Raw genomic sequence first — 22391 nt, 5'->3', positions numbered from 1 at the left:
TTTGGGATGATTGCCAGTAAATTTGGTTCGAGGTATAGGATTACATCCAGATGTCTTTTACACCTGAGATACTTAAGAAAGTGCTTTTGTACTAGCATCAACTCAGGTAGATCGTTTACAGAGAATCACTGAAGGAGTGCACCAGTTGATGTTGTCACAGTGCGCATCTACATACTTAGAGTACTGACAGACCATCAGACGCAGATAACTAGGAATAACGGAGAGAGAAAGGTAGAAGACAGATGCCAGTATTTAACATAAAGTTAGGTTTTTAAAAACCTGATTTGCTTCTGAAAGTTAGAATGCTGTTGGTAGTGCCCAGGAGAGGTTATGGAGCTGAAATCCTCCCCAGTCAGCCTGCTCTCCGTTCTCCCATGCTGGTCCTCTAGCCTCTGCTTTCTTCTTCTTTATTTGTTGTATGGCAATTTGAAATGCTGACTGAGGAAGGGGAAAGGTTTAATGAACCACATGCTCCTCTCATTCAGCTCTGTCTTCAACAACACAGCGTTTTGCCAGTTTTCTTCCCTCACTTTCTCTATCTCATAACGTTTCCTACCCCCAGAAGTATTTTAGAGTGGATACAAGACACAATGACATATTACCTGAAAATACTTTGGTAGTGCTAAGGGCTTTCCAAAACCATGCCCACCACACCTTCATTACAGCTGCTGAGGTTTGCCACAGCTACCTTACACCAACTCGTCTCTAGTCTCCTATCACACTTTATCATGTTGTGACAAGTAGGCCTGTTGAAAAATCAGTTTAATTTCACACAGATTCCAAGCCATGTCTGCACGTTACATTTCCCTGATAGACTCTTTAGTCCCTCCCCCTCCTCGATGTTTTTGGCCGTGCTGTTGCTGTTGAGGAGAAGCCGTAGAATGTGTAATATTCTGTATTTCACTAATGCCTTCTTCCTGATGCCGCATAACTTGTTCTGCCCACTCATTTTCTTTATACAGTGGCTTCATCTCGATACTTGATAGGTTAAAGTTCAGCGTTGTGGGTGAGCATGTATCATGCACGGTGCTCTAGATTTCCTGCTGCATCATGTTTGGAAGCATGTAATAATTGGTCAGTGGGTTCATTCTGGTGGTATCACCCTGACCATTTTGATGTCAGATTCCCTATTAAACTCTAACTGAAACTTGTAGCATTCATTGACAGTCATTGCCTAGATCCATTATTCTGCTAAGAAATAGAAAATTCATCAAGAGTTTTCTATTCTGAAATTTCTTCTTTGTTTATTAACTCAAATTCTGTTAAGGAGAGTCCTCTCAAGTGTTTAGGTACTTCTTGCCTTGTTTGAATAACAGGAGAGGTTACACTGGGCTCCAACCTTAGGATACTGTGCTCCTTCCTTTCCTCCATACCACCCCTTCGTTGCTTGCTTACAGCCTGTATTTGTTCATATAGGAAGAATCCTCATTTCAATCACTTTAATTAAAAAAAAATCTGAAAATATGACATTTAATTTATCAGTGATGCATGACAAACAGAGCAGAAAGGTTGGATACAGGCTGTCATTAAGTATCTAACCTCACATGGGCTGTTATGGGAAACAGGTAAAAGTAATCTTCCTTTTTTCTGCCATTTGCTTTTCATATAAAACAGACAATATTTTGAAGTAATCACATGATATGTTGTAACACTAGGTCTCCATTTAATGATGTTTACTGTATAATAGCAATTTATAATTTCTGTAAACAGAATTCTTTTTGTATGTATAACATTTAATTCCTGACCATGCATCCTGTTGAAAATGTTGTATTATTAGGAAACAAATATAACTAGAGAGACTAGGGGGTGCTTTGCTCTAAAAGATAAACAGTAATATTTTAGTGTAGGGAGTAATATTTTTGACTTGATGTAAATGCTCTTTTATGGTCTAGATACAAAATTTTAAAGCAGTGATTTGAAAGGGTGTACATTATTTAATAAATATCTTTGTTTCTAGAATTCTTTGCTGAACTGGATAAAGTAATGGGCCCGCTCATCTTTAATGCAAGCATCATGACAGATCTGGTTCGTTATACCCGGCAGGGACTGCACTGGCTTCGCCAGGATACCAAGTTGATGTCTTGAACTGAACGTATTCTTGTTGCCTCTGATTTTCTCCACAACACTGTGTCACATCACGAAGGAAAACTGCCATAACACGCCACTTAGTTGACACTAAGAATGGGGAATGGTTTTCTCCTCCTTGGTTCATGTGTTGTTTTTTATAACTCAAACCATCATGTCAGTTGACCCTTTCAATATTCCCAATGTGAAAAGTTATTTAAATGCTTTTAAATCTGCAGCACACTTATAAGATGGTTTTAGTGATCTATAATAAGATTGGAATTCCAGTTGTGATTCATAACTAATGCAATGAAATTTTATTTATTTTAATTTTTTAAGTTCCCAGACTGGGGCTTGTTTAAAACTTAGCTATTTCTGCCTATAAATTTACTCTGTTGAATATTTAGCATAAATTTAACGTAGGCATTTTTATTTATATACTTTGGGGAGGTTTGTTACCTAATAATGTCTTTTTGTGGTAGCTCTTCTAAGAGTAAGAGTTGGTTCATCTAAAATATGAACCTGTTCTTTCTGTACCTACTACCTGATACTGTTTCAGATCTTAACTACAATTTTATTATTGTAGAATTGATGCTTAATATTAAGGATATTCTACACATGAAAAATCACTTAAATATGAGAGATGTCATTGTACGTGGATGTGAAATGAAATGTGTCTGATTTGGTGTGCATTATTTCAGAAACTGTGAATGTGTGTTTATAACACTATAGCAATCACAAGGTGACTATGATTTGCATTTAATGCATTACAGAAGAGAAAAGGCAACTTTCCAGGAGAAATATATCATTTTGAACAGTTTCATAAAAGGACAATCTTGAACTGTATGGATTTTGTTAAAACCGTATATTCTTTTTTGTTGCTAATCCTTTGACACTTAATTGAAGTAGAATAAGTTACTATTGAAAAAAAAAAAGATCCAGCTCCTGAGGGTTGTTGCCTGTGTCTCTTGAATTGATAATATTTGAAGGTTAAAATCTCTTTTCAGATTACTTTTTCCCATAGTAGATTACACTGCTCTGAGAAGAGCTTGTGCAGCGACTGATGTGGAGATGGGCTGGAGCTTTGGTGTGTGTGCTTTGCTATACAGCTTACAGTTCTAATACCTAATGTGGAGATGATGAATTTTTCTCAATTTTTAAACGGATCTTGTATTTGCTCCCTTTGTGTTATGAAGGCCCTCATCAATGATGTATGTTTCTGATGGGATCAGAAATTTCACACTAGAAATGTACCTAACTTGGTTCATGATGAGCTCTCTTGGGAAGGGGAGGGGACCTGGGGCAGAGCTTAAGAAACCAGCCCCGTGAGAGTTGTATATCAAAGTACCTTTCCCTGCGAGGGACATGGAGAAGTCACATGTGAAAGCTGGACGCTCCGTATTTTGTTTTTAGTGCCCATATCTTCTCTAGTGTGCCTTAAATCTTACCTTTAAATGAAAACTCTACAGATTGTTTACAGATGAAGTTTTACACTAGAAGCAGATCATCCATACGTGGTTGGTCTTCTGTAGTAATGTTAAATTCTTTTTCCTTTCAAATTTTCCCTTAGGGCCACATCAGTCTTTTCAAAAAAACCAATGCTTTGGTACTAATGACGTAGTCTAACCAGTTGGGTAATGTTGCTTCAAAAAATAGTTTGTCCTTCTTCCCATTCCAAAAATGAATCCATCCAATCAGAAGAAAAGGTTGCCCTACTAAGTATAGATGATTGCTAAGGCTTGAAATTGGAAAGGGAAAAGACAGGATGGAAAATCTCAAAGTTTAATGGTGCAGTGAATCTTTTTGTGTGTGTTTGAGTCTCTTTTACACTTCTTTCTGAAACTAGTGAAATTTCATTGTCCTGTGGCCTGTTCTTACCTGTTTTGTACCTCAAGTTATTTTTTATATATCATTGACAATTGCAATCTATAAATTATGTTGGATTTAACTTTTTTCCCTTGGAGAAATTGCCTCTTCAATCTTTCTGATGTAACTTCAGTGTGTTCTTGAAACAGTTTTCCTTAAGAGGAGAACTTCTCAGTGATCATAATAGTTATTTAGTGAGAAATAACTTGTTAATCAAGTTAGACATATGCCCTGCCCTCTGATTTCTCTGACTTGACTGTAATCTGCTGTGATGTCTAAGAAGTGGAATCAATATCGTCTGGGCTTTTCGACTTTGAGCAGCAGCAGCCCCCAGGGCACCTCTGAGTTCCCAGTATGTTCTAGTCTCTTCTGTGTCCTGAAAGGCAGCCAGAGCACTTCTCGTGTCCCACTGATATTTTCTGAAAGCCGAGTTTCCTGCGTGTCTTATGGTGCTGCTCCGTGATATTTTCTCTTTAAAACAATTCTTTGAAAATGAATTTGCAAACTTTTCATTGTGGAGGGTATTTCCCAGCAGGTGGAAATGGGCAATGCATCAGAATCCCATCCTAAACAGTGGGGTCTTCACTGTCGTAGTCTGTGGAAATGCCACTCCCTGTCTCCCATGTCTGTCGTTTCCAGCATTCTGTGTCGTCATCTGCTCCGGCACATACTTCGGACTCCTTGACAGGTGCCCATTCCTCCCTCCTCAGTAGGTGTCCTCAGGGTCTCCTCACCATCTAAAATTAAATTTTGACAAGTGGCTAAAAACTTACTTAGTCTGAAACCTAGGCTTAATACGTAGAAATTATAGAAATAGCAACTATTTCAAAAGGTATTCTGTTGACTGCTCTTTTGAGACCACACTTATTTGCCAGGAGGCAGCAGGCCACACAGCTGGACTCTTTACAGGCAACCAGCGAACCGTGGGGGATGAAGTTGTCACGGTAGCCTTGCCGGAGCTGACTGAGCTGTGGGGAGCACTACCAGATGATTCAGGCTTCCACAGCCCAGCCCAGGCTCTAGTCTAGACGGCATCCAGCCCATTCCTTGCCTCATTGTCACCTTTTTCTGGGCAAGGAGCCACGAATTGACTTTTTAAGCAGTGAATCCTTCAGATAAATTCACAGCTATAGTTGCTGAAGGGTGGAGAAGATTGTCCACCACTGATTAAATTCTCCAGTATCAAAGCAGCTTAGGGTAATGTGTGCGCCTGCCCACGCACGCCTGTCCTTCTCGGGAGCTCTCGCACTGGTGACTCCCCAGGCATCTGGGCTGTACTTTGAGTGACATACTTGTGGCTTTATTAGATTCACTGTTTTTGTTTTAATTGTTTGTTTTTTTTTCATTAAAGGTTTAATCAGCTAGCTCGGAAGACATCATTTTGTATTTAATGACAGGAACTTTGGTACATGAACTTGCAGTGAAGCAAGAGCCTACGAAAGGCACCTGTAATGAATGAAAGTACTGGCTGCAGAGGCCAGGACGCGGGGGAGGTTCAGACATGCTTAGTTGTGTGGAGGAGAGTACGCTGTGCACTCTTCCGGGTATGAGGGTCTGCAACTTTGGATCTTAAAATTATGTACACATACACACTTTATATATATGTATGTATGTATGTATGAAAACATGAAATTAGTTCGTCAAAATGTGTGTGTTTAGTATTTTAGCTTAGTGCAGCTATTTCCACATTATTTATTAAATTGATCTAAGACACTTTCTTGTTGACACCTTGAATAGTAATGTTCAAGGGTGCAATGTGTATTCCTTTAGATTGTTAAAGCTTAATTACTATGATTTGTAGTAAATTAACTTTTAAAATATATTTGAGCCCTTCTGTAGTGTAACAGGGCTCTTATGGGGTGGGGGGGAAGAATTTTAATTTTCCAGTCGCTAATTGAACAAACTGGCTTCATTGTGCTTTTGATTTATAGGAGATTGTGTCTGGTCCCAGGAACATCTCCTGGGGGTGACATATTCTGGGTGTTCTAGACAGATTGTGATGCCTTAGGTTTTACAAAAAACCTAAGTAACTTGGGGAGCCAGAGTATTTCAGATCCATATAGACTCCTATAACTCATACTCCCAGATTGAAAGGAACACAGATTTCATTTCAGCTTTGTGTATCATTGTGTGTGGAAGAGGCAGATTTTTTCCAGTAATAATACTTCATATTTAAGGTTGCTATTCAGTAATATCAATAGAAAAGAGCTAACCATTGAATGGCTTGGAAGGTGTAGGGACAAAAGCCAAATTGGTCATGTTTGTGAGAGTATCTTTCACATACCCACAAATGAAGAAATTCCATTTAGACCTAGACCCTAAAACCAAGCAAACGACGGGAAGAAAGTTATTACTTGGTAGAGTGGAAACTGGTCTTTAGTTCCTATTCACGTGAACCTGTGATTGATTGTAAACAGATGAAAAAAATGTGCTGTCTGCAGAAAAGGGAATGGGAGAAGTGGCTAATTGTCTTCTTTTAGTGGAATTTGGTCACAAGATAAGGTATCTGGTTGTCTAAACTGAGTCGTATAAATCCTAATAAGCAGCCTAAAACTGGTAGCCTCAAGTGTCCTTGTAAGGAAGCTGAGTCCAGGAATGTCAGCATTGCCTCTCTATGCCACCATTGTCCAGCTGAGTATAAATTGCCGTTCTTAAAAAGCTTCCTGAACGAGCATAGAAAAGCTCCCATCTAGAAGTTCTAGTAATACTCAGTTTGATCTCTTACAGCTTCTATGTGAGGTTTCTTTTCAGCTTTTAATCATTGGGGTTTTCTGTGTTCCTCTCTGGAGAATAGCTTTTTGAAAATACTGCCTTTCAAATCAGTGCCGTGGTTACCTATACTGTTGAGTTTGTTGTTGCTGTTTAAGAAGTGTCCCCATTTTACAACTTTTTGCACGCACCTGGCAAATCACTGACATGAGCATTCAACAGTACTGGGATTGGGGTGGGAGGGTAGGGCTCACCAACAAAACTGGCCCAGTTGGCAGTACCTGGAAAGGCACCACCTTTGGGGGCCAAATACGGGGTTGGTAAGCACAGTTATGAAAATGAAACTTTCTGTCTAGCCTCCGTTTTGAGTGGTTTTAAGAAACTTTGTATATGGAGGATGGAAATGCTTATATATTTATTGAAAAGTCCTTTTATTTGAAATTAAAACTATTTGGTAAATAACGGTTTGATATTTGGGGAGGGTTTTAAGGGGAGATGATACTGTTGATAAGTTTAAAGCCTGTTGACTCAGCGGAAAGGTACTGTTAGTGACTGGGAGGACGCCTTTGTTTTGTACATGACCCAGATGTTTGTTCTACATTTCTTTTATCTCAAATACCTAGGTATCTGACATTTTCAACCAAAATTTCAATTATATACTGTGTTTTTTATTTGTTGCAATACATTAAAATTTCAGAGGTACTTTGGGGTTCAAAAGCTAGGATTTCTAAGTCAGTATGTGCATTTCACATAAGAAAGCTGTTAATGGTGAGCAAAGTATTATATACTAACTAGATTTTTCCACATCTGTATAGTATATTATATGTATTTTGTGGTATTGAGATTATAGAAAGTTTAGAGTGTCAAACATGCGTTTAATGTGTATTTTTAAACAAATTTATGGCAATTAAAATATTTGGAGACAAGGGTATCACATTTCAATTTGTAAAGATCTTTTTAACTCTACTGTGTCATTAAGATGCTTTGTATAATGCCAAACCATAGCTGGAGAAACTAAGTTTAATAAATATCAAATAGATTTTCTGTATTAAAGTCTGTGTACACTGTGCTCTTTCTCAGCTCATACTCTGCCCTTTCGTGCAGTTCCTGTTTTGCCTTTTAGGGTCTGATACTACTGGTCTCCATGGATCTGGTCCTCCCAGTCTCACTTTCTGACTACAGAAATTCTGAACATGCCAGCTGTGGGTCCTTGTGCACAGACCAAAATTCACCCTGCCCCAACAGGAACCCCGAGTCCTTTAGGTGTTCTTGGTGGTTTGAGCTTCTGTGATGTTATGAAACCAGTTGTTTCTGCCAGTTCCTCCTCATGTTCATGCAGTCAAGAAGAAAGCTGGGCCCAATCCTGCCCATTTGTGACACCCACGCCCCCCCACCCAAGTTCTGCATGTGGAGCGAAGGGCCACAGCGTGTGGACTTGCCACAGGTGACTAAGTAGCTATTGCTAGGTTTTTGCCTTTAAACTGCCATTGTGTTCTTTATGAGATTTTTGAAAAAATGTTACCTCTCACCACACTGTATGGATGCTGGGGTTTTGCTGTAGTAGACACATGGAATCCCCTCAGAAGCTTGGACTCCAACTGCCAAAGTTTCGATGAGACATTTAATAGTATCCATAAAAAAATAAACTCTAAATTGTAAAGGTTATGTTCATCCATATGTCAGCATTCTAAGAAGAAATGGAGACCAATTTAAAGCATCTGTCTTTAAATATTAAAAACACAAGGTTGCTTCACTTGGATGTCTCCAGCCAGAACATAGTCAACATTCCATAGAACGGAGCATTGTCAGAGGTGACTGCTGTCCTCTCTTCCCCTAGACTGGACATCATTCCTGGGCCACACTCAGGGAGCAGCGTCTTTTTCTAGGGGAAAGGAAAACAGCTTAAGACATCGGGTCTAGGAGCGTCCAGAGCCACCTCTGCTGCGCCTCCATCGATCAAGTCTTAGGGAAGATGGGAGATGGGAGGCCTCACCCTTTCCCAGGGCTCACTTCCTAACCCCAGCCCTCCCAGGCACTCTTTCCCAGCTCCAGGCTCGTGGAGTACCTGCATAGCCTTGTGACACACTCAGCATTGTCCCGACACGAGGCTCCAATGGGCCTGAGGGAGACCCCTCTCCAAAACGGGGTCATTCTCCGTGGCCGCCTCTTTGCTGAGCTCAGCTCTGGTACTGGGGAGCCATCTACCTGTAGAGCGAAAGCAGATTTATCCCTTAAGGGGAGAGGTGACACCTTGCTGCACACCTTGGAAAAATGGTCATTGCCAAGGACACTCGAGGCAGAGGAGCCACTGCCATTGCCATTTCCACACTGCCACTCCCAGAACCCTCCTTACCTGGCCCAACAGCAATAGGCAGATCATGAGCACTGCAAAGAGTTTGAGGTGCCACATCTTAGAGAGATGATGTCGGAGCCTGAGAGCCACGGACAGCTCCCACTTTCTTTTATAGACTGATGTCTGCCTCCTCCGTGGTTGCCAGATGAGATGGGGGCAAAGTTTGTATTTGTAATCAGGATCAGTTTAATAAGTTAATGTCTACCAGAGGAATGTGCTCAGGAGTTGCCTTTCAGGCACGTTGTATTGACTGATCCCTCATCTGGACTTTGAGTGGTGGCATTGCTGGCCTGGACTTTTTCACCCATTTTCCCAAAAGTCAGCACTCCCTTTGAAAGCCACGTGAAACCACTGAGGGAGGCAAGGCACCTGGCCACGTTTCTATTCCAAAATAGCTCAATGAGATCACTCTCATCAAAATAGAATTCTAACAATGAAATCTTCAGAAATACTGTTGACCTCTTGTGGTCTTGTCTGGGAAGGAAGCACTGGTTACTGTGTACAGGCGGTTAGCTGACCATGGCCCTCCCCTCCCACACACAGGACGGGGGGGACTTAGGCAGATGTGAACTGCAGTGCCCTGGACCCCCCCACTGCATGTATGAACTGCCAGCCTGACGATGCCATTTCATTCTCCTAGCAGAATGAAGACCCAGCTGTCTGGCCTCCCTGCCTGCCCTCTCACAGGGCTGTGAGGACTGAAGCAGGACTTAGTGGAGCCAGGGGTGAGTTGACTGAGTGGTTATAGGTGGTTTTACTTTTTAAAACATGGATGAGGAGGTAGCAGGAGCTCCAGGATGGAGCTCAGTGGCTGAACTTGTAGAATGGCAAATACTTCTGGGAGCCTTGATTCATGGGGCTTTCTTCCCAGGAGTTCCCTGGGGCCATTTCCTTCCAGCAGCCTCAGGGCAGCAGGTGTAAGGCTGAGCTGTCTTGAAGTCCAAAATATCCACAGATCTACATCGTGCTGTAACCTGGAAGGGTAAGCCAAGACCTGCAACGAGATGTCCGCTTGGTTTCTCACTAAACACTTGGCCACACCTCATCCCACAGCTCTTCCCATACTCCCAGGTTAGGTGTTCGGGTGAGAGCCTGCTTGCTCCCTTACCCCAAGGAACAGTAGATGAGTTACTGCACAGCTGAGAGGGGAACAGGATGGGCCGCCAGCAGTCCTGCAGCCAGGCCAGCTATGGTGCTTGTTGCTAAGGGGGGAGGGGGTGGCCCTCGAGCCAGGATGGGGTGAAATGTGACTTCACAGATCAGGTTGTCCTAGTCCCTGTCCTCTCAGGACCATGCAACCACTGCTTACCCTTGAGGTACACTGATGGGTAGACCTATACACCAAACCCTCCTGACAGTTCTGCAGATGGAAGCCGAGCGAGCTGCTCCCTCCCTGTCCTGAGCTTGGATACAGATAGCTCTGGATAGGAAGCCTGGTAAGGAACTTCAGCAGGGTCGCAAAGAGGTTGTGTGATAACCGAGTGAACACTGGGTAAAGAACACAGATCTGATTAGATAAGCAAAAGACTGAACAACGTGATGTCCTGGAGCCAGCTGGGTCTGTAGACTCGGTGCCAGCCTCCCCTTCGCCACCCCAGCAGCCTTGGTGACGTGCCACGTGGGATCTGGAGATGGGGCTTCTCCTAGCCCTCCATTTCTGGCCCTGCATTCTGAGCACAAACTAGGCTTTTACGTTCACGTGTGATGCCTATGCTGCAGTCCAGGAAGGAGTGTGCAGTCCTGGGCCCCTTGTGCAGATGGGAAAAAGAGCCACCCTCCCCAGGGGTGCAGCACTGCAGAAGCCTTCGCAGCTGGAGCCTCTGCCTTTTTGGCCACCGCCCTCCCAAAAGACCCAACACCCATCAGTGTCTGCGGAGGGCGTTTCAGCATCCACGAACATGAGCGCAGAAGTTGTTTGAGTTACATTAAATTCAGAGCAAAAACCAAACTCAGGAGCAAAGCAGCACATAACTGAATTGACAGCAGTTGTCCACAGCTGTCTCTCAGCCTCGAGAGTGAAGGGAGGCCAATTTCTAATTTTTTAAATTCATGTGCCCTCTGCAAATCAAGTCTTCTGCTGAGTGAACAGACATAACTACATGCTCCTCCTTCCAACAAGGGCTTCAGCAGCCCTCAGCAACACCCATCTTGAGAAGTTGCTCGACTGCGAGGCAGGAGCTGAGCTAGGCCAGCCCTGTCCACTTGGGGCTTCAGTCTGTGGTTCTATCTGTGAGAGATAGACCTGGAGCCCCCCCGGGACTGACATTTGGATGTAGGAATGATGCATTTACATAAAGAAATGACCCTGGAGGTTTGCTAGCTGAGAGCTTGGCCACTCTGGACTCAGCTCATGGGGACTCTGTGTCAGAGGGGGGGCCTGGGTTGTAAGGGGAGAAACAGGCTGAGAATCTTCTGATCCAGCTCCCTGCTAGTATACCGGAGCCGCTGTTTCAGACTCTTTCCAGGCAGAGGGCGGATCATTAGGACCGGTGGTAACTGGAAACTCTGTTGTGCCTGAGCAGGAGGAGCCTAATAAAAGATGAAAGACTGAAACGGGAAAACTTTTCCAGGTAAAATTTCAATGCAGGGGCAAAGTGTATTTGCTTTTTTTGCTGGCTGGAATAGACACGGACTTGTGGGCCTGCACCAGGTAGACCCGCACCCTGGGGACTGTGTTGGCTGACTGAAGAGAGCTTCATCCAGAGAAACGTGGGAGAAGAAGAGTAATGGAGCCAAGTAGGCCAGTGGCAGGTGAGGCAGCCACACCCAGGGCTGGGGGCTCCAGGTAATCAGCTCACAGGCAGTGAGGCCTTGCACAGCTGTCATTAAAAAGGCCTTTCTCAAGTCCCTAAAAACATCATAGGTCGCCCATCCAGTTCAGAAGCACCGAGCTATGCCAGCTCACCACATTCCACACCCCGGCTGCCTCAGTGCCCAGGCCACGGCTGACATCCCTGCAGCTTAGGGAAGCCCTTGGGTGAGACAGGCTCAGAGCAGCCTTTAACGTGATCCAAAAGCCCCTTGTGGGGCCGAGACCAGGGTTCTCAGAGAGCACTCCTGGGACACAGAGGACTCAGATGAGCAGGCACAGTGCCTGGCTGGGTGAGGAGTGAGGGTGAGGTTGCTTCTTTAGAGCTGGTATCACCAAAGGACTCAAAGAGGCACACAGACATCGGCTAAGGGTAAGACAAGGCCAGGAAGACAGGAGAGGACAGCCAGCCCCCTAGGGGCCTCCCCCAGCCTGCAGGGCTGCCTGATCTGCAGGGCAAGGCTGGGTGAATTTACACTGTTTTCGGTTTTGCAGCGCTCATCGATTCTCAAGCATGTTGCAAGACCTGTGAATAAATGTGAACAAAGAGCCACACAGGAAGATCGGACCATGTCTGAGGTTTCCCCAGACAGCTGCCCCTGTGAAGGCTGCACCACCTTACCAGACACCTGCCCCTGTGAAGGCTGCACCGCCTTACCAGACACCTGCCACTCACTGCTCCATCTCCACTTCCCAAGGACTGTGTATTAACAGCCCCATTTTCTGAGTGAGACACCTGTAGCTGAAGAATGCCAGCTGTTTGCCTGTATCACAGCATGGAAGTGACTGCATTTATTTCCAAGATTTAGAGCGAGCTTCCATCTGCTGGTTCATTCCCCCAACTGGCTCCAACAGCCAGGGTTGTACCAGGCCAATGCCAGGAGCCTGGGAAGCTTCAGCCAGGTCTCCCGTGTGGGTGTGGGGGCCCAAGCATTTGGGCCATCTTCCATCGCTTTCCCACACACATTAGCAGGGAGCTGGATCAGAAGTGGAGCAGCCGAGACTTGATCTGACATTGTAGGCAGTGACAACTCACCATGCCAAGAGACTGGGCCAACAATGACCACTTAAGGTATGGGTCCAACTGTCTGACCCAGCCACTACCCCACATCCTGCCTTACAATCAGTGCAATTTTTCTTGGATTTTAAAGTAGTTTAATATTGGACTTTTTCTAGTACTTTCTTAAAAAGTTGAGCAACAGAGTTCCCTTCTGCAGGTTCACTTCCCAAATGTCCACAGTGGCCAGGGCTGGTGGCAAGAATCCAATCACTTGAGCCATCACAGCTGCCTCCCAGGGTCTGTGTTAGCAGGAAGGTGGAGGCAGGTGTGGAACCCAGGTACTCCAACTGGTGAGTTGTTTGGGGAGAGGTGGGTCTCGATTCCTATTTAAACACTAGATTACATGTCCACCCTTAATTTTGATTCTTAAAAAGCAATACTGGGGGTCTAGCATTGTGATGTAGCATGTTACACCTGCACCTGCAGCACTAGCATCCCATATGGGCAGTGCGGTTTGAGTCCCAGCTGCTCTACTTCCTCTCCAGCTCCCTGCTAACGGCCTCGGGAAGCAGTGTAAGATGACCCAAGTTCTTGGGCCCCTGAACTCGTGTGAGAGACCAGAAAGAAGCTCCTGGCTCCTGGCTCCTGTCTTTGGACTGGCCCAGCTCCAGCCATTGCAACCAATTGAGGAGTGAACCAGAAGATGGAACACCACTCTCTCTATAACTGCCTCTCAAATAAAAAAATAAAAAAAAAAAAAAAGGCATACCAGTGCTGGTATGCATGGATAAATCTCTCCATGTAACTATTTCAAATAAAGAAATCTTCAAAAAATAAAAAAAAAAAAGGCCATAGCAGTCATTAGAATAAGGGAAAATATGGGGCCAGCTTTGTGGTAGAGCAAGTGAAAGCTGCCACCTGTAACGTCGTAATTGTACAGAGCACTGGTTCAGGTCCCAGCTGCTCTACGTCCATTCCTGCTAATGCACCCTGGGAAAGCAGCAGCAGATGGCCTAAGTGCCTCAGCCTCTACCACCCATCTGGGAGACTGGGATGGAATTCTTGGCTCCTGGCTTCAGCCTGGCCCAGTCCCAGCCTTTGTGGTCAATGAACCAGGGGACAGAAGTGCTTTCTCCCCCAACTATTTAAAATAATCTATAAAAGGGGGTGGGGGAGAGGGAGTTCAGCCTGAGCCTGCCTGTGAGAGCTGCTAACTAGCAGGAAGCGTCCTTAGAGGATTCCAAAATGACAGCAGGAGCACCAACTGCCAACCACACCTATCACCATTACCTCCTGATGAAGAAAACAGCACTTTTCCTACTCAAAAGGTAATTCAAGGCCGGCGCAGCGCCTCACTAGGCTAATCCTCCACCTGCGGTGCCGGCACCCCAGATTCTAGTCCCGGTTGGGGCACTGGATTCTGTCCCGGTGGCTCCTCTTCCAGTCCAGCTCTCTGCTGTGGTCCGGGAGGGCAGTGGAGGATGGCCTAAGTGCTTGGTCCTTGCACCCGCATGGGATACCAGAAGCACCTGGCTCCTGGCTTCGGATCGGCGTGGGGCACCGGCCGCAGCAACTATTAGGGGGTGAACCAAAGGAAAAGGAAGACCTTTCTCTGTCTCTGTCTAACTGCCTGTCCAAAAAAAAAAGGTAATTCAAAGGCTCTAGAGCAGGAACATAAACCTTTTTTTTCTTAAAAGATGAAGTGGGGACCAGCACTGTGTCATAGCAGGTAAAATGGCTGCCTGCTGTGCAGGCATCCCATATGGGCACCGGTTTGAGTCCCAGCTGCTCCATTTCCAATCCAGCTCTCTGCTATGGCCTGGGAAAGTGTGGGAGACTCAGAAGAAGCTCCTGTCTCCTGACTTTGGATTGGCCCAGCTCAAGCCATTGAGGCCATTTGGGGAGTCTTTGAAATAAATAAATCGGTAAAAAAAAAAAAAAAAGGAGATGGTAGTGACACTGCCAAAATACACAGCAGTGAAAATAAATGCAGTACAGCCGCTGCCTGCACTGCCAGCATCCTATATGGGCTTCGAATTGCACAGCTCCAGCCATTGAGGCCATCTGGGGAGTGAACCAGTAGATGGAAGACTCTCTCTCCCCCTTTAAATAAATCTTTAAAAAAATTATGGGGACCAGTGTTGTGCCACAGACAGTTAAACCAATGCTTGTGACAACAGCATCCCTTATCTCTCCCATCTGTTGGTTCACTCCCCAAATAAATCAAACAACGGGGGCTGGGCCAGGCCTATGGCAGGAGCCAGAAACTCCATCCAGGTCTTCATGTTGGTGGGAGGGACCCAAAGACCGGGGCAACCATCTGGGGCCTTACCAGGCACATCAGCAGGAAGCTGGACCAGAAGCTGAGCAGCCAGGACTTGAACCAGGCTGGCAGCATCTTACGTAGCTGCACCACAGTGCCCAACTAGGGGCAAGGCCTTCTGAGAGAGGGCCAGAGTAAGCACCCGAGGCTCTCCGGACCACATATGATTAGAAACCCTTGCTGGGCCGGCGCCGAGGCTCAATAGGCTAATCCTCCACCTGCGGCGCCGGCACACCGGGTTCTAGTCCCGGTCGGGGTGCCGGATTCTGTCCGGGTTGCCCCTCTTCCAGGCCAGCTCTCTGCTGTGGCCCAGGAGCGCAGTGGAGGATGGCCCAAGTGCTTGGGCTCTGCACCCCATGGGAGACCAGAAGCACCTGGCTTCGGATCAGCGCGGTGCACCGGCCGCAGCAGCCATTGGAGGGTGAACCAACAGCAAAGGAAGACCTTTCTCTCTGTCTCCAGTGTCCACTCTGTCAAAAAAAAAAAAAAAAGAAACCCTTGCTGATTCCCAGCGTAAGCAGAGCCACAGTTCACTGACCCTTGCTGCAGAGGCCAAGGGATCACCCCATCTCTCCCTTCCCAGCTGGCCTCCCGGCAAGGTGGCACAGCATCACTGTAGGAAGCCACCCTCCGGTGCCAGGCCCCACCGTGTAACAACTCTGGGCAAACGACCGCTCCCTCTGCACATGCCTACAGAAATGTCGAGTGCATTGTGTAACCAAGAAAGCTGGAGTACACACAGTCCTTATGCTCGCTGGCTGGAGTTTATTGTTCCTCTGGGAGCAGGAAGTCACAGCCCACAACCCGGAAGCTGCACAGACATTCTTGCTGGTGACAGAACAAGCTGTGGGCCCTGTTCCTTCACCACAGCCCCAGCAGGCGAAACTGCCCAGGCTTCCTGCCGAGGAGGGGCGCGCCGGGGGATAATATTAAGTGGAATAGCATTCAGCAGCAGCCGCACCAGAGTCCGCTACACACACGTGAAATGACAACAGGGCAGCCCAGAGGCGTTTATTGCGTCTTCAGGGGCGACAGCGCGGGCTCCTCTCCCGGAGGGAAAGCGCCATCCGGACCGCTGGCTCACTTGTCATGTTCGTAGGCGGCGGGATTCTTCCTCTTGGATTTCTCAAACTCCTCGTTCCCCCAGGTGTAGACAAGGTAAAACACGACAAATGCTTTGGGAACCAAAAGGGAGAATGAGCACGGGGCACCCCGCCCTCCAGCCCCCGCGGTCTCAAGAGAGGGGCTGTCCACACCCCTTATGGGTCACCTTAGGGGTGACCCAGCAAGATCTGCCACCGAAGCGCCCCCACCTCGCCCCGCTGCACATTAAACAGGAAACTGGACGGGGTTCGCGCGATAAGGGTCGCCGGCCCCAAACGGCCGCACCCTTCGCGGGGTCAGGGCACCGTCCCGGCCATGTCCCCAAAGACCACCACCCTCTGCTGCACACGTCACCCAAAAAGCCTTCACCACCGGCAAGAAGAGTGGACAGAGAGGGCCTCGGAGGCAGCCGGCGGTGTCTCCAGGTGACCCAAGGCCGCGCACGGCCAGGTCCCGCCGCCACGCTGGGGGCGCCTAGCCCCCGCCCGGCCCCGACACTCACGGGGCACCACGCGAAGCACGGACTCCCGGGTGCGGCGCAGCAGATTGGGGATGCCCTTGCTGAAGAAGTGCGGGAAGGCGCGCTGCTCGAAGGGCGACAAGCTGTAGCTGATCACATGCCGCACCCGCGTCAGGTTCCCAAACTCGCGGCCCATGGTGGCGGCGGCCCTGTGGGACCCAAGGCGGATAGGCGCGCGGGGCTCAGCCTCGGGACCAGAGGCCCAGCCCGGGCAGCACCGCACCCTCACCCGCCCGGGACCAGCAGAACCACACCACCTGCCCCCACCTCCACACCAGGGTCACCTCGCCCTCCAAGTTCAAGGAGTGAGCCGCCTCCGCGCGTCACTTCCGGCGGAAGCGGAAGCCGCTCTTGGAAGCCCTGAGGGAACTTCCGGGGGGTACCATTTGGTGGCTGTCTCCGGGGGGAAGACGCCGTTGTCCCCCGTTCTAGAGAGAAGTGGCCTGCCCGGTCGAGCGGCGGGTGGGCGGCGCCCGGGCCGGAGCCGGTGCTTGGGCCGGGAGTGGGACCGGCAGCGCGGCCGGCCCCGAGGGGCGCCCGTTTCTCGGCGCAGGGACTTAGCGTAGGGGCCGGGCGGAGGGAGGGACGAAGAGGTGAAGAGGACGGGCCAGCCGGCCTGACGGAGCGCGGCGCCGGTCTCGGGCCTCTGGTGGCCTCTGGCTCGGACCCCGCCACACACGCGTTCCGCGCGCCCCGGGTAGAAGCCCGCGAGGGGACTGCGGGGCCGTGCGGGAGTGCAGTGCCGTGAGGATGCCAGCGGGCATCGCACTCGGTGAGGGTTCGGTGGGCGTTTCCCTCACGGTCCCTGAGGTGGAGCCGCTTCTCCCACGCCCGTGGGCGCTGTGTCCGTCCTCCTCTGGAAGTGGCCGTGCAGATCGTGTGCTGTTGCGTTGCTTAGGTAGTCCGGGTGTGCAACCCCTTGTCAGATGACAGCTTGCAGCGCCTTCTCCCCTTCAGTAGTCGTCTCCACTGTGGTGTTTCTTTGGCCGTGCAAAAGCCTTCAGTTTGGTGAAGTCCACTTGCTCCTGTTTCTTGCTTTCATCCCCGTACTGGTGGGATCTGAGCTGGAAAACAGCTGAGCACCCCAGTGTCCTGAGCGCTTTGCCTCCGTTTTCTGCTAACAGGTTGAAAGTTTCAGGCCTCGTATTTAGGCCTTCAATTCATTTTGAGTCGATTTTTTTTGTACATGCAGATGCCAGACTAGTTTCATTCTTCTGCATGTGGACATGAAATTTTCCCAGCGCTATTTGTTAAAAGCACTTCTACCAGTTCATGTTCCTAGCACCTTTGTCGGAGATCTGCTGGCTGTACATGCCTGGATTTATTCTAGAGTCTTCTCCATTGGCTTGTAGGTATGCTTCTGCCCATACCATGCTGTTTTAATTACTATAACTTGATAATAAATTTTATAGCTATCTAGTGTAGTGCTTCCTGCTTTGTTCTTTTTGTTCTACATCATTTTGGCTCCTTAGAGATTTTTGTGGTTCTGTATAAATTTCTGTAGTTTTTTTTCTAGTTCTGTGAAAATCATTGGGATTTTAGTAAGATTTCAGTGAATCTGTAAATCACTTTGGGTAGTATTTTAACACATTTTAATGATAATGATTCTTCCAGTCTCTGAACATGAAACGTCTTTCCATTGTTTTGTGTCCTCTTCAATTTCTTTCATCAATAACTTACAGTTTTCATTGTTGAGATCTTTCGCCTCAACCTGGGAAATGTATTTCTAGATGTTTTATTTATATATATTTTTTTGTACCTTTTAAAAATGGGATTGGTTTCTTTCTTTGTGTTTCAGATGATTCACTATTGGTATATAACAGTGCTACTGACTTTTTAAAAGATTTATTTATTGGGGGCCGGTGCCGTGGCTCACTTGGTTAATCCTCCGCCTGCAGCGCCGGCATCCCATATGGGTGCCGGGTTCTAGTCCTGGCTGCTCCTCTTCCAGGCCAGCTCTCTGCTGTGGCCCGGGAGTGCAGTGGAGGATGGCCCAAGTGCTTGGGCCCTGCACCCCATGGGAGACCGGGAGGAAGCACCTGGTACCTGGCTCCTGGCTTCGGATCAGAGTAGCTCCAGCCATAGCGGCCATTTAGGGGGTGAACCAGCGGAAGGAAGACCTTTCTCCCTGTCTCTCCCTCTCACTGTCTAACTCTATCTGTCAAATAAAAAAAAAAAAAAGATTTATTTGTTTCAAAGGCAAATTTGGAGAGGGATCTTCCATCCCCTCATCACTGCCCACATGGCTACAATGGCCAGGGCTTGGCCAGGGCTAGGCCACGCTGAAGCCAGGAGCAGGATCTTCAACGAAGTCTCCCATATGAGTTCAGGGGCCCAAGTAATTGGGTCATCTTCCGCTGCTTTCCCAGGCACATTAGCAGGGAACTGGATGGAAAGTGGAGCAACCGGGGCTCAAACCAGTGCCCATATGGGTTGCTGGCATCGCAGGCGGCAGGTTAACCTGCTATGCCACAACAACGGCCCCAATGCTGCTGATTTCTTGAGAGGCATTTACTTATTTGGAAGGCAGAGTGAGAGAGAGAGAGATCTTCCATGTATTGGTTCACTTCCCCAAGTGGCCACAATAGCCAGGGCTGGACCACCAGGAGCCAGGAACTCCATTAGGATTTCCCACATGAATGGCAGGGGCCCAACAATTTGGGCCATCTTCCACAGCCTTCCCAAGTGTATTAGCAGGAAGCTGGATCAGAAACAGCACAGCTGAGATGCAGGCCAGGCATACTAACCAGCAGCTTAAGCCACTATGCCACCATGCCAGCCCCGTGCTACTGTTTTCTATTGACTTTGTATCCTGCAGCTTTGCTGAATTTATTCATTAGTTCTAACAGCTTTTTGGTGGAGTCTTGGTGTGTTTCTGCATAAGAACATGTCATCTACAGCGACAGTCTGACTTCCTCTTTTTCAGTTGGGATATATTTCTTTCTTGGCCAGTTGCTCCAACTGGGACTTCCAGCACTAGGTTGAATGTAAGTGGTGAAAGTGAGCTTCCTTGTCTTGTTCCAGGTCTTAAGATCAAGCCTCTAGTTGTTCCCCATTCAGTATGTTAGTATTGACTTGTTACATATGGACTTTATTAACATTGCATTGGAAACGACCTAGGTGTCCATCAGCTGGTGAAGGACTAAAGGAAACGTGCAAATACATAATACGGTATTACTCAGCCATCAAAAAGGATGCAATCTCGTCATTCGCAACAACATGGATACAATTGCAGGTCACTGTGTTAAGTGAAATAAGCCAAGCAGGGAAAGGCAAATGGCATGTGATCTCAACTGAGTCTAAAATATAGGCGCTCTCATACAGTGGTTACCAGAGGATGGAGAAGGCAGTGAGCACAAGAAATGTTAAATACTTGGATAAATATATTTACCCCGATTGGCTGTAACACAATGTATACGTGTTACACATCACAGAGTACCCCATAATAGCCACAGTTTGTGTGTCTGTTTAAAAAATGTTAATTAGGCCGGCGCCGCGGCTCACTAGGCTAATCCTCCGCCTAGCGGCGCCGGCACACCGCGTTCTAGTCCCGGTCAGGGCGCCGGATTCTGTCCCGGTTGCCCCTCTTCCAGGCCAGCTCTCTGCTGTGGCCCAGGGAGTGCAGTGGAGGATGGCTCAGGTGCTTGGGCCCTGCACCCCATGGGAGACCAGGAGAAGCACCTGCCTCCTGGCTCCTGCCATCGGATCAGCGCGGTGCGCCAGCCGCAGCGCGCCGGCCGCGGTGGCAATTGGAGGGTGAACCAATGGCAAAGGAAGACCTTTCTCTCTGTCTCTCTCTCTCACTGTCCCTTCTGCCTGTAAATAAATAAATAAATAAATAAATAAATAAATAAATAAATAAATAAATGTTAATTAAAAGAGGAAACACATCTCCCCAGTGCAGCCACGGCAGTCATGGCGTCATCGTCAGGCACTCAGTAAACACTGTTGGTGGTGGATGAGGGAGAGAAGGGGCCGCCTCCACAGCACAGCCGTGTGCTCTGGCCTGGGAGTGGCTGCGTCTTGCAGCCCAAATTCCTCCTCCTGCCCAAGGAGGGGGCAGGGGCTACGGCATGTGTTCCCCGAGTGCACGGTGTTGCTCGTCGCGCTCGCTGCTACTCTGCATGTTTTGTTAGCACAAGTGTTGGCCATAGGGAATCTAGACCTAAACGCTCATCCAGCAGTTTTTTCCTTTTTTAAAGATTTATTTATTTATTTGAAAGAGTTACACAGAGAGAGGAGAGGCAGAGAGAGAGAGAGAAAGAGAGAGAGAGAGAGGTCTTCCATCCGTTGGGGTTCACTCCCCAATTGGCTGCAACGGCCAGAGCTGCATGGATCCGAAGCCAGGAGCTTCTTCTGAGTCTCCCACGCAGGTGCAGGGGCCCAAGGACTTGGGCCATCTTCTGCTGCTTTCCCAGGCCATAGCAGAGAGCTGGATGAGAAGTGGAGCAGCCAGGTCTTGAACCGGCACCCATATGGGATGCCGGTGCTTCAGGCCAGGGCGTTAACCCACTGAGTCACAGTGCCGACCCCATCCAGCAGTTTTATAACCTTGCTTACTAGCCTCAGATCAGGGAAGTTTGGCAGACAGCGAACTTTTTTATTTTTTTTTAATTATTTATTTATTTGAAAGGCAGAGATACAGAGATAGAGAGCTTCCTTCCTGTGGTTCACTCCCCAAATGGCTGCAAATGGCAGGGGCTGGGCCAGGCCGAAGCCAGGAGCTCCCTCCCGGATGCAGGGGCCCAAGTACTTGGGCCATCCACTGCTTTCCCGAGTGAATTAACAGGGAGCTAGATCAGAAGTGGGAGCTAAACCGGTGCCCATATGCTTAACCTATACCCCAGTGCTAGCCCCTGTAGACAGCAAACACATTTTATAACCATATATCAGTTTTATTAATCTAAATACTGCACAAACTGGTTTTGTGTATCAAACCATGACTATAGTTTGGTTGACTTTCTGCCAACAAACAGTCTCCCTCAGTGTGGCCCTTGGTATTCTCCTAGCTCAGTTTTTCATGATGCATCTTTGTCTGATTTTTTAAAACATACCTGGCCCCGACTGGCGCCGCGGCTCACTAGGCTAATCCTCCGCCTAGCGGCGCCGGCACACCGGGTTCTAGTCCCGGTCAGGGCGCCGGATTCTGTCCCGGTTGCCCCTCTTCCAGGCCAGCTCTCTGCTGTGGCCAGGGAGTGCAGTGGAGGATGGCCCAGGTGCTTGGGCCCTGCACCCCATGGGAGACCAGGAAAAGCACCTGGCTCCTGGCTCCTGCCATCGGATCAGCGCGGTGCGCCGGCCGCGTCGGCCATTGGAGGGTGAACCAACGGCAAAGGAAGACCTTTCTCTCTGTCTCTCTCTCTCACTGTCCACTCTGCCTGTCAAAAAATAAAAAATAAAAAAAAATAACAAACAAACATACCTGGCCCCTTCTCAGCTCCAAGAACATAAAATACAACACCTAAAGAAAAAAATACTGTACTGAATCCTACCACCATTTGGGTCATTAGTAAAAAATAAAACATTACAGCATCTGCAAACATCTCAAAACCTTTAAAAACAATTTTTTTTTTTGACAGGCAGAGTTAGACAGTGAGAGAGAGAGAGAGAGAGATAGAGAGAGAAAGGTCTTCCTTCCATTGG

The 22391-nt window shown here is 47.7% G+C and overlaps 3 protein-coding genes and 1 long non-coding RNA gene across 8 annotated transcripts in view; 2 read left to right on the top strand and 2 right to left on the bottom strand.

Moving 5' to 3' along the window:
* The window catches only part of AFF4 (ALF transcription elongation factor 4), a 99325-nt gene extending 91633 nt beyond the window's left edge, over positions 1 to 7692 (top strand). For 2 of the 3 annotated variants that reach the window (XM_051843318.3, XM_051843317.3), the window contains one exon: positions 1958 to 7692. In XM_051843318.3, the coding sequence (XP_051699278.1) occupies positions 1958 to 2085 (128 nt within the window). In that variant the 3' untranslated portion in view covers positions 2086 to 7692. The remainder of the gene's footprint in view (positions 1 to 1957) is intronic. The other variant, NM_001171499.1, reaches the window with a different exon arrangement.
* A 792-nt stretch (positions 7693 to 8484) lies between these two features.
* LEAP2 (liver enriched antimicrobial peptide 2) lies at positions 8485 to 9049 on the bottom strand. The gene is made up of 3 exons (NM_001171258.1): positions 8993 to 9049; positions 8705 to 8844; positions 8485 to 8521 (listed from the first exon to the last, which is right to left on the bottom strand). Exons 1-3 carry the CDS (start codon positions 9047 to 9049, stop codon positions 8485 to 8487), a joined length of 234 nt encoding a protein of 77 aa, NP_001164729.1.
* A 6820-nt stretch (positions 9050 to 15869) lies between these two features.
* UQCRQ (ubiquinol-cytochrome c reductase complex III subunit VII) lies at positions 15870 to 17067 on the bottom strand. 3 transcript variants are annotated; one of them, XM_008254895.5, is made up of 3 exons: positions 17016 to 17067; positions 16731 to 16897; positions 15870 to 16299 (listed from the first exon to the last, which is right to left on the bottom strand). In XM_008254895.5, exons 2-3 carry the CDS (start codon positions 16882 to 16884, stop codon positions 16205 to 16207), a joined length of 249 nt encoding a protein of 82 aa, XP_008253117.1. In that variant the 5' UTR covers positions 16885 to 16897; positions 17016 to 17067; the 3' UTR covers positions 15870 to 16204.
* Positions 17068 to 17221: 154 nt separating this feature from the next.
* LOC149126051 (uncharacterized) lies at positions 17222 to 19424 on the top strand. The gene is made up of 2 exons (XR_016236097.1): positions 17222 to 17520; positions 17941 to 19424. It is a non-coding gene; the product is annotated as an uncharacterized LOC149126051 (long non-coding RNA).
* The last annotated feature ends 2967 nt before the right edge of the window (positions 19425 to 22391 follow it).

This window comes from Oryctolagus cuniculus, chromosome 6 (assembly GCF_051225735.1).
Source record: "Oryctolagus cuniculus isolate XC-2025 breed Fujian yellow rabbit chromosome 6, ASM5122573v1, whole genome shotgun sequence".
NCBI lineage: Eukaryota > Metazoa > Chordata > Mammalia > Lagomorpha > Leporidae > Oryctolagus > Oryctolagus cuniculus.
This window is presented reverse-complemented; position numbering and strand designations above follow the sequence as displayed.

Coding starts and splice junctions, on each gene's coding strand:
- UQCRQ (XM_008254895.5), bottom strand. CDS start 16,884: ATGGGCCGCGAGTTTGGGAACCTGACGCGGGTGCGGCATGTGATCAGC. Junction 16,300..16,730: donor CGTGCTTCGCGTGGTGCCCC/GTGAGTGTCGGG, acceptor TGGTTCCCAAAG/CATTTGTCGTGTTTTACCTT.
- LEAP2 (NM_001171258.1), bottom strand. CDS start 9,049: ATGTGGCACCTCAAACTCTTTGCAGTGCTCATGATCTGCCTATTGCTG. Junction 8,845..8,992: donor GCCTATTGCTGTTGGGCCAG/GTAAGGAGGGTT, acceptor TTCGCTCTACAG/GTAGATGGCTCCCCAGTACC. Junction 8,522..8,704: donor TGTGTCACAAGGCTATGCAG/GTACTCCACGAG, acceptor CCTTTCCCCTAG/AAAAAGACGCTGCTCCCTGA.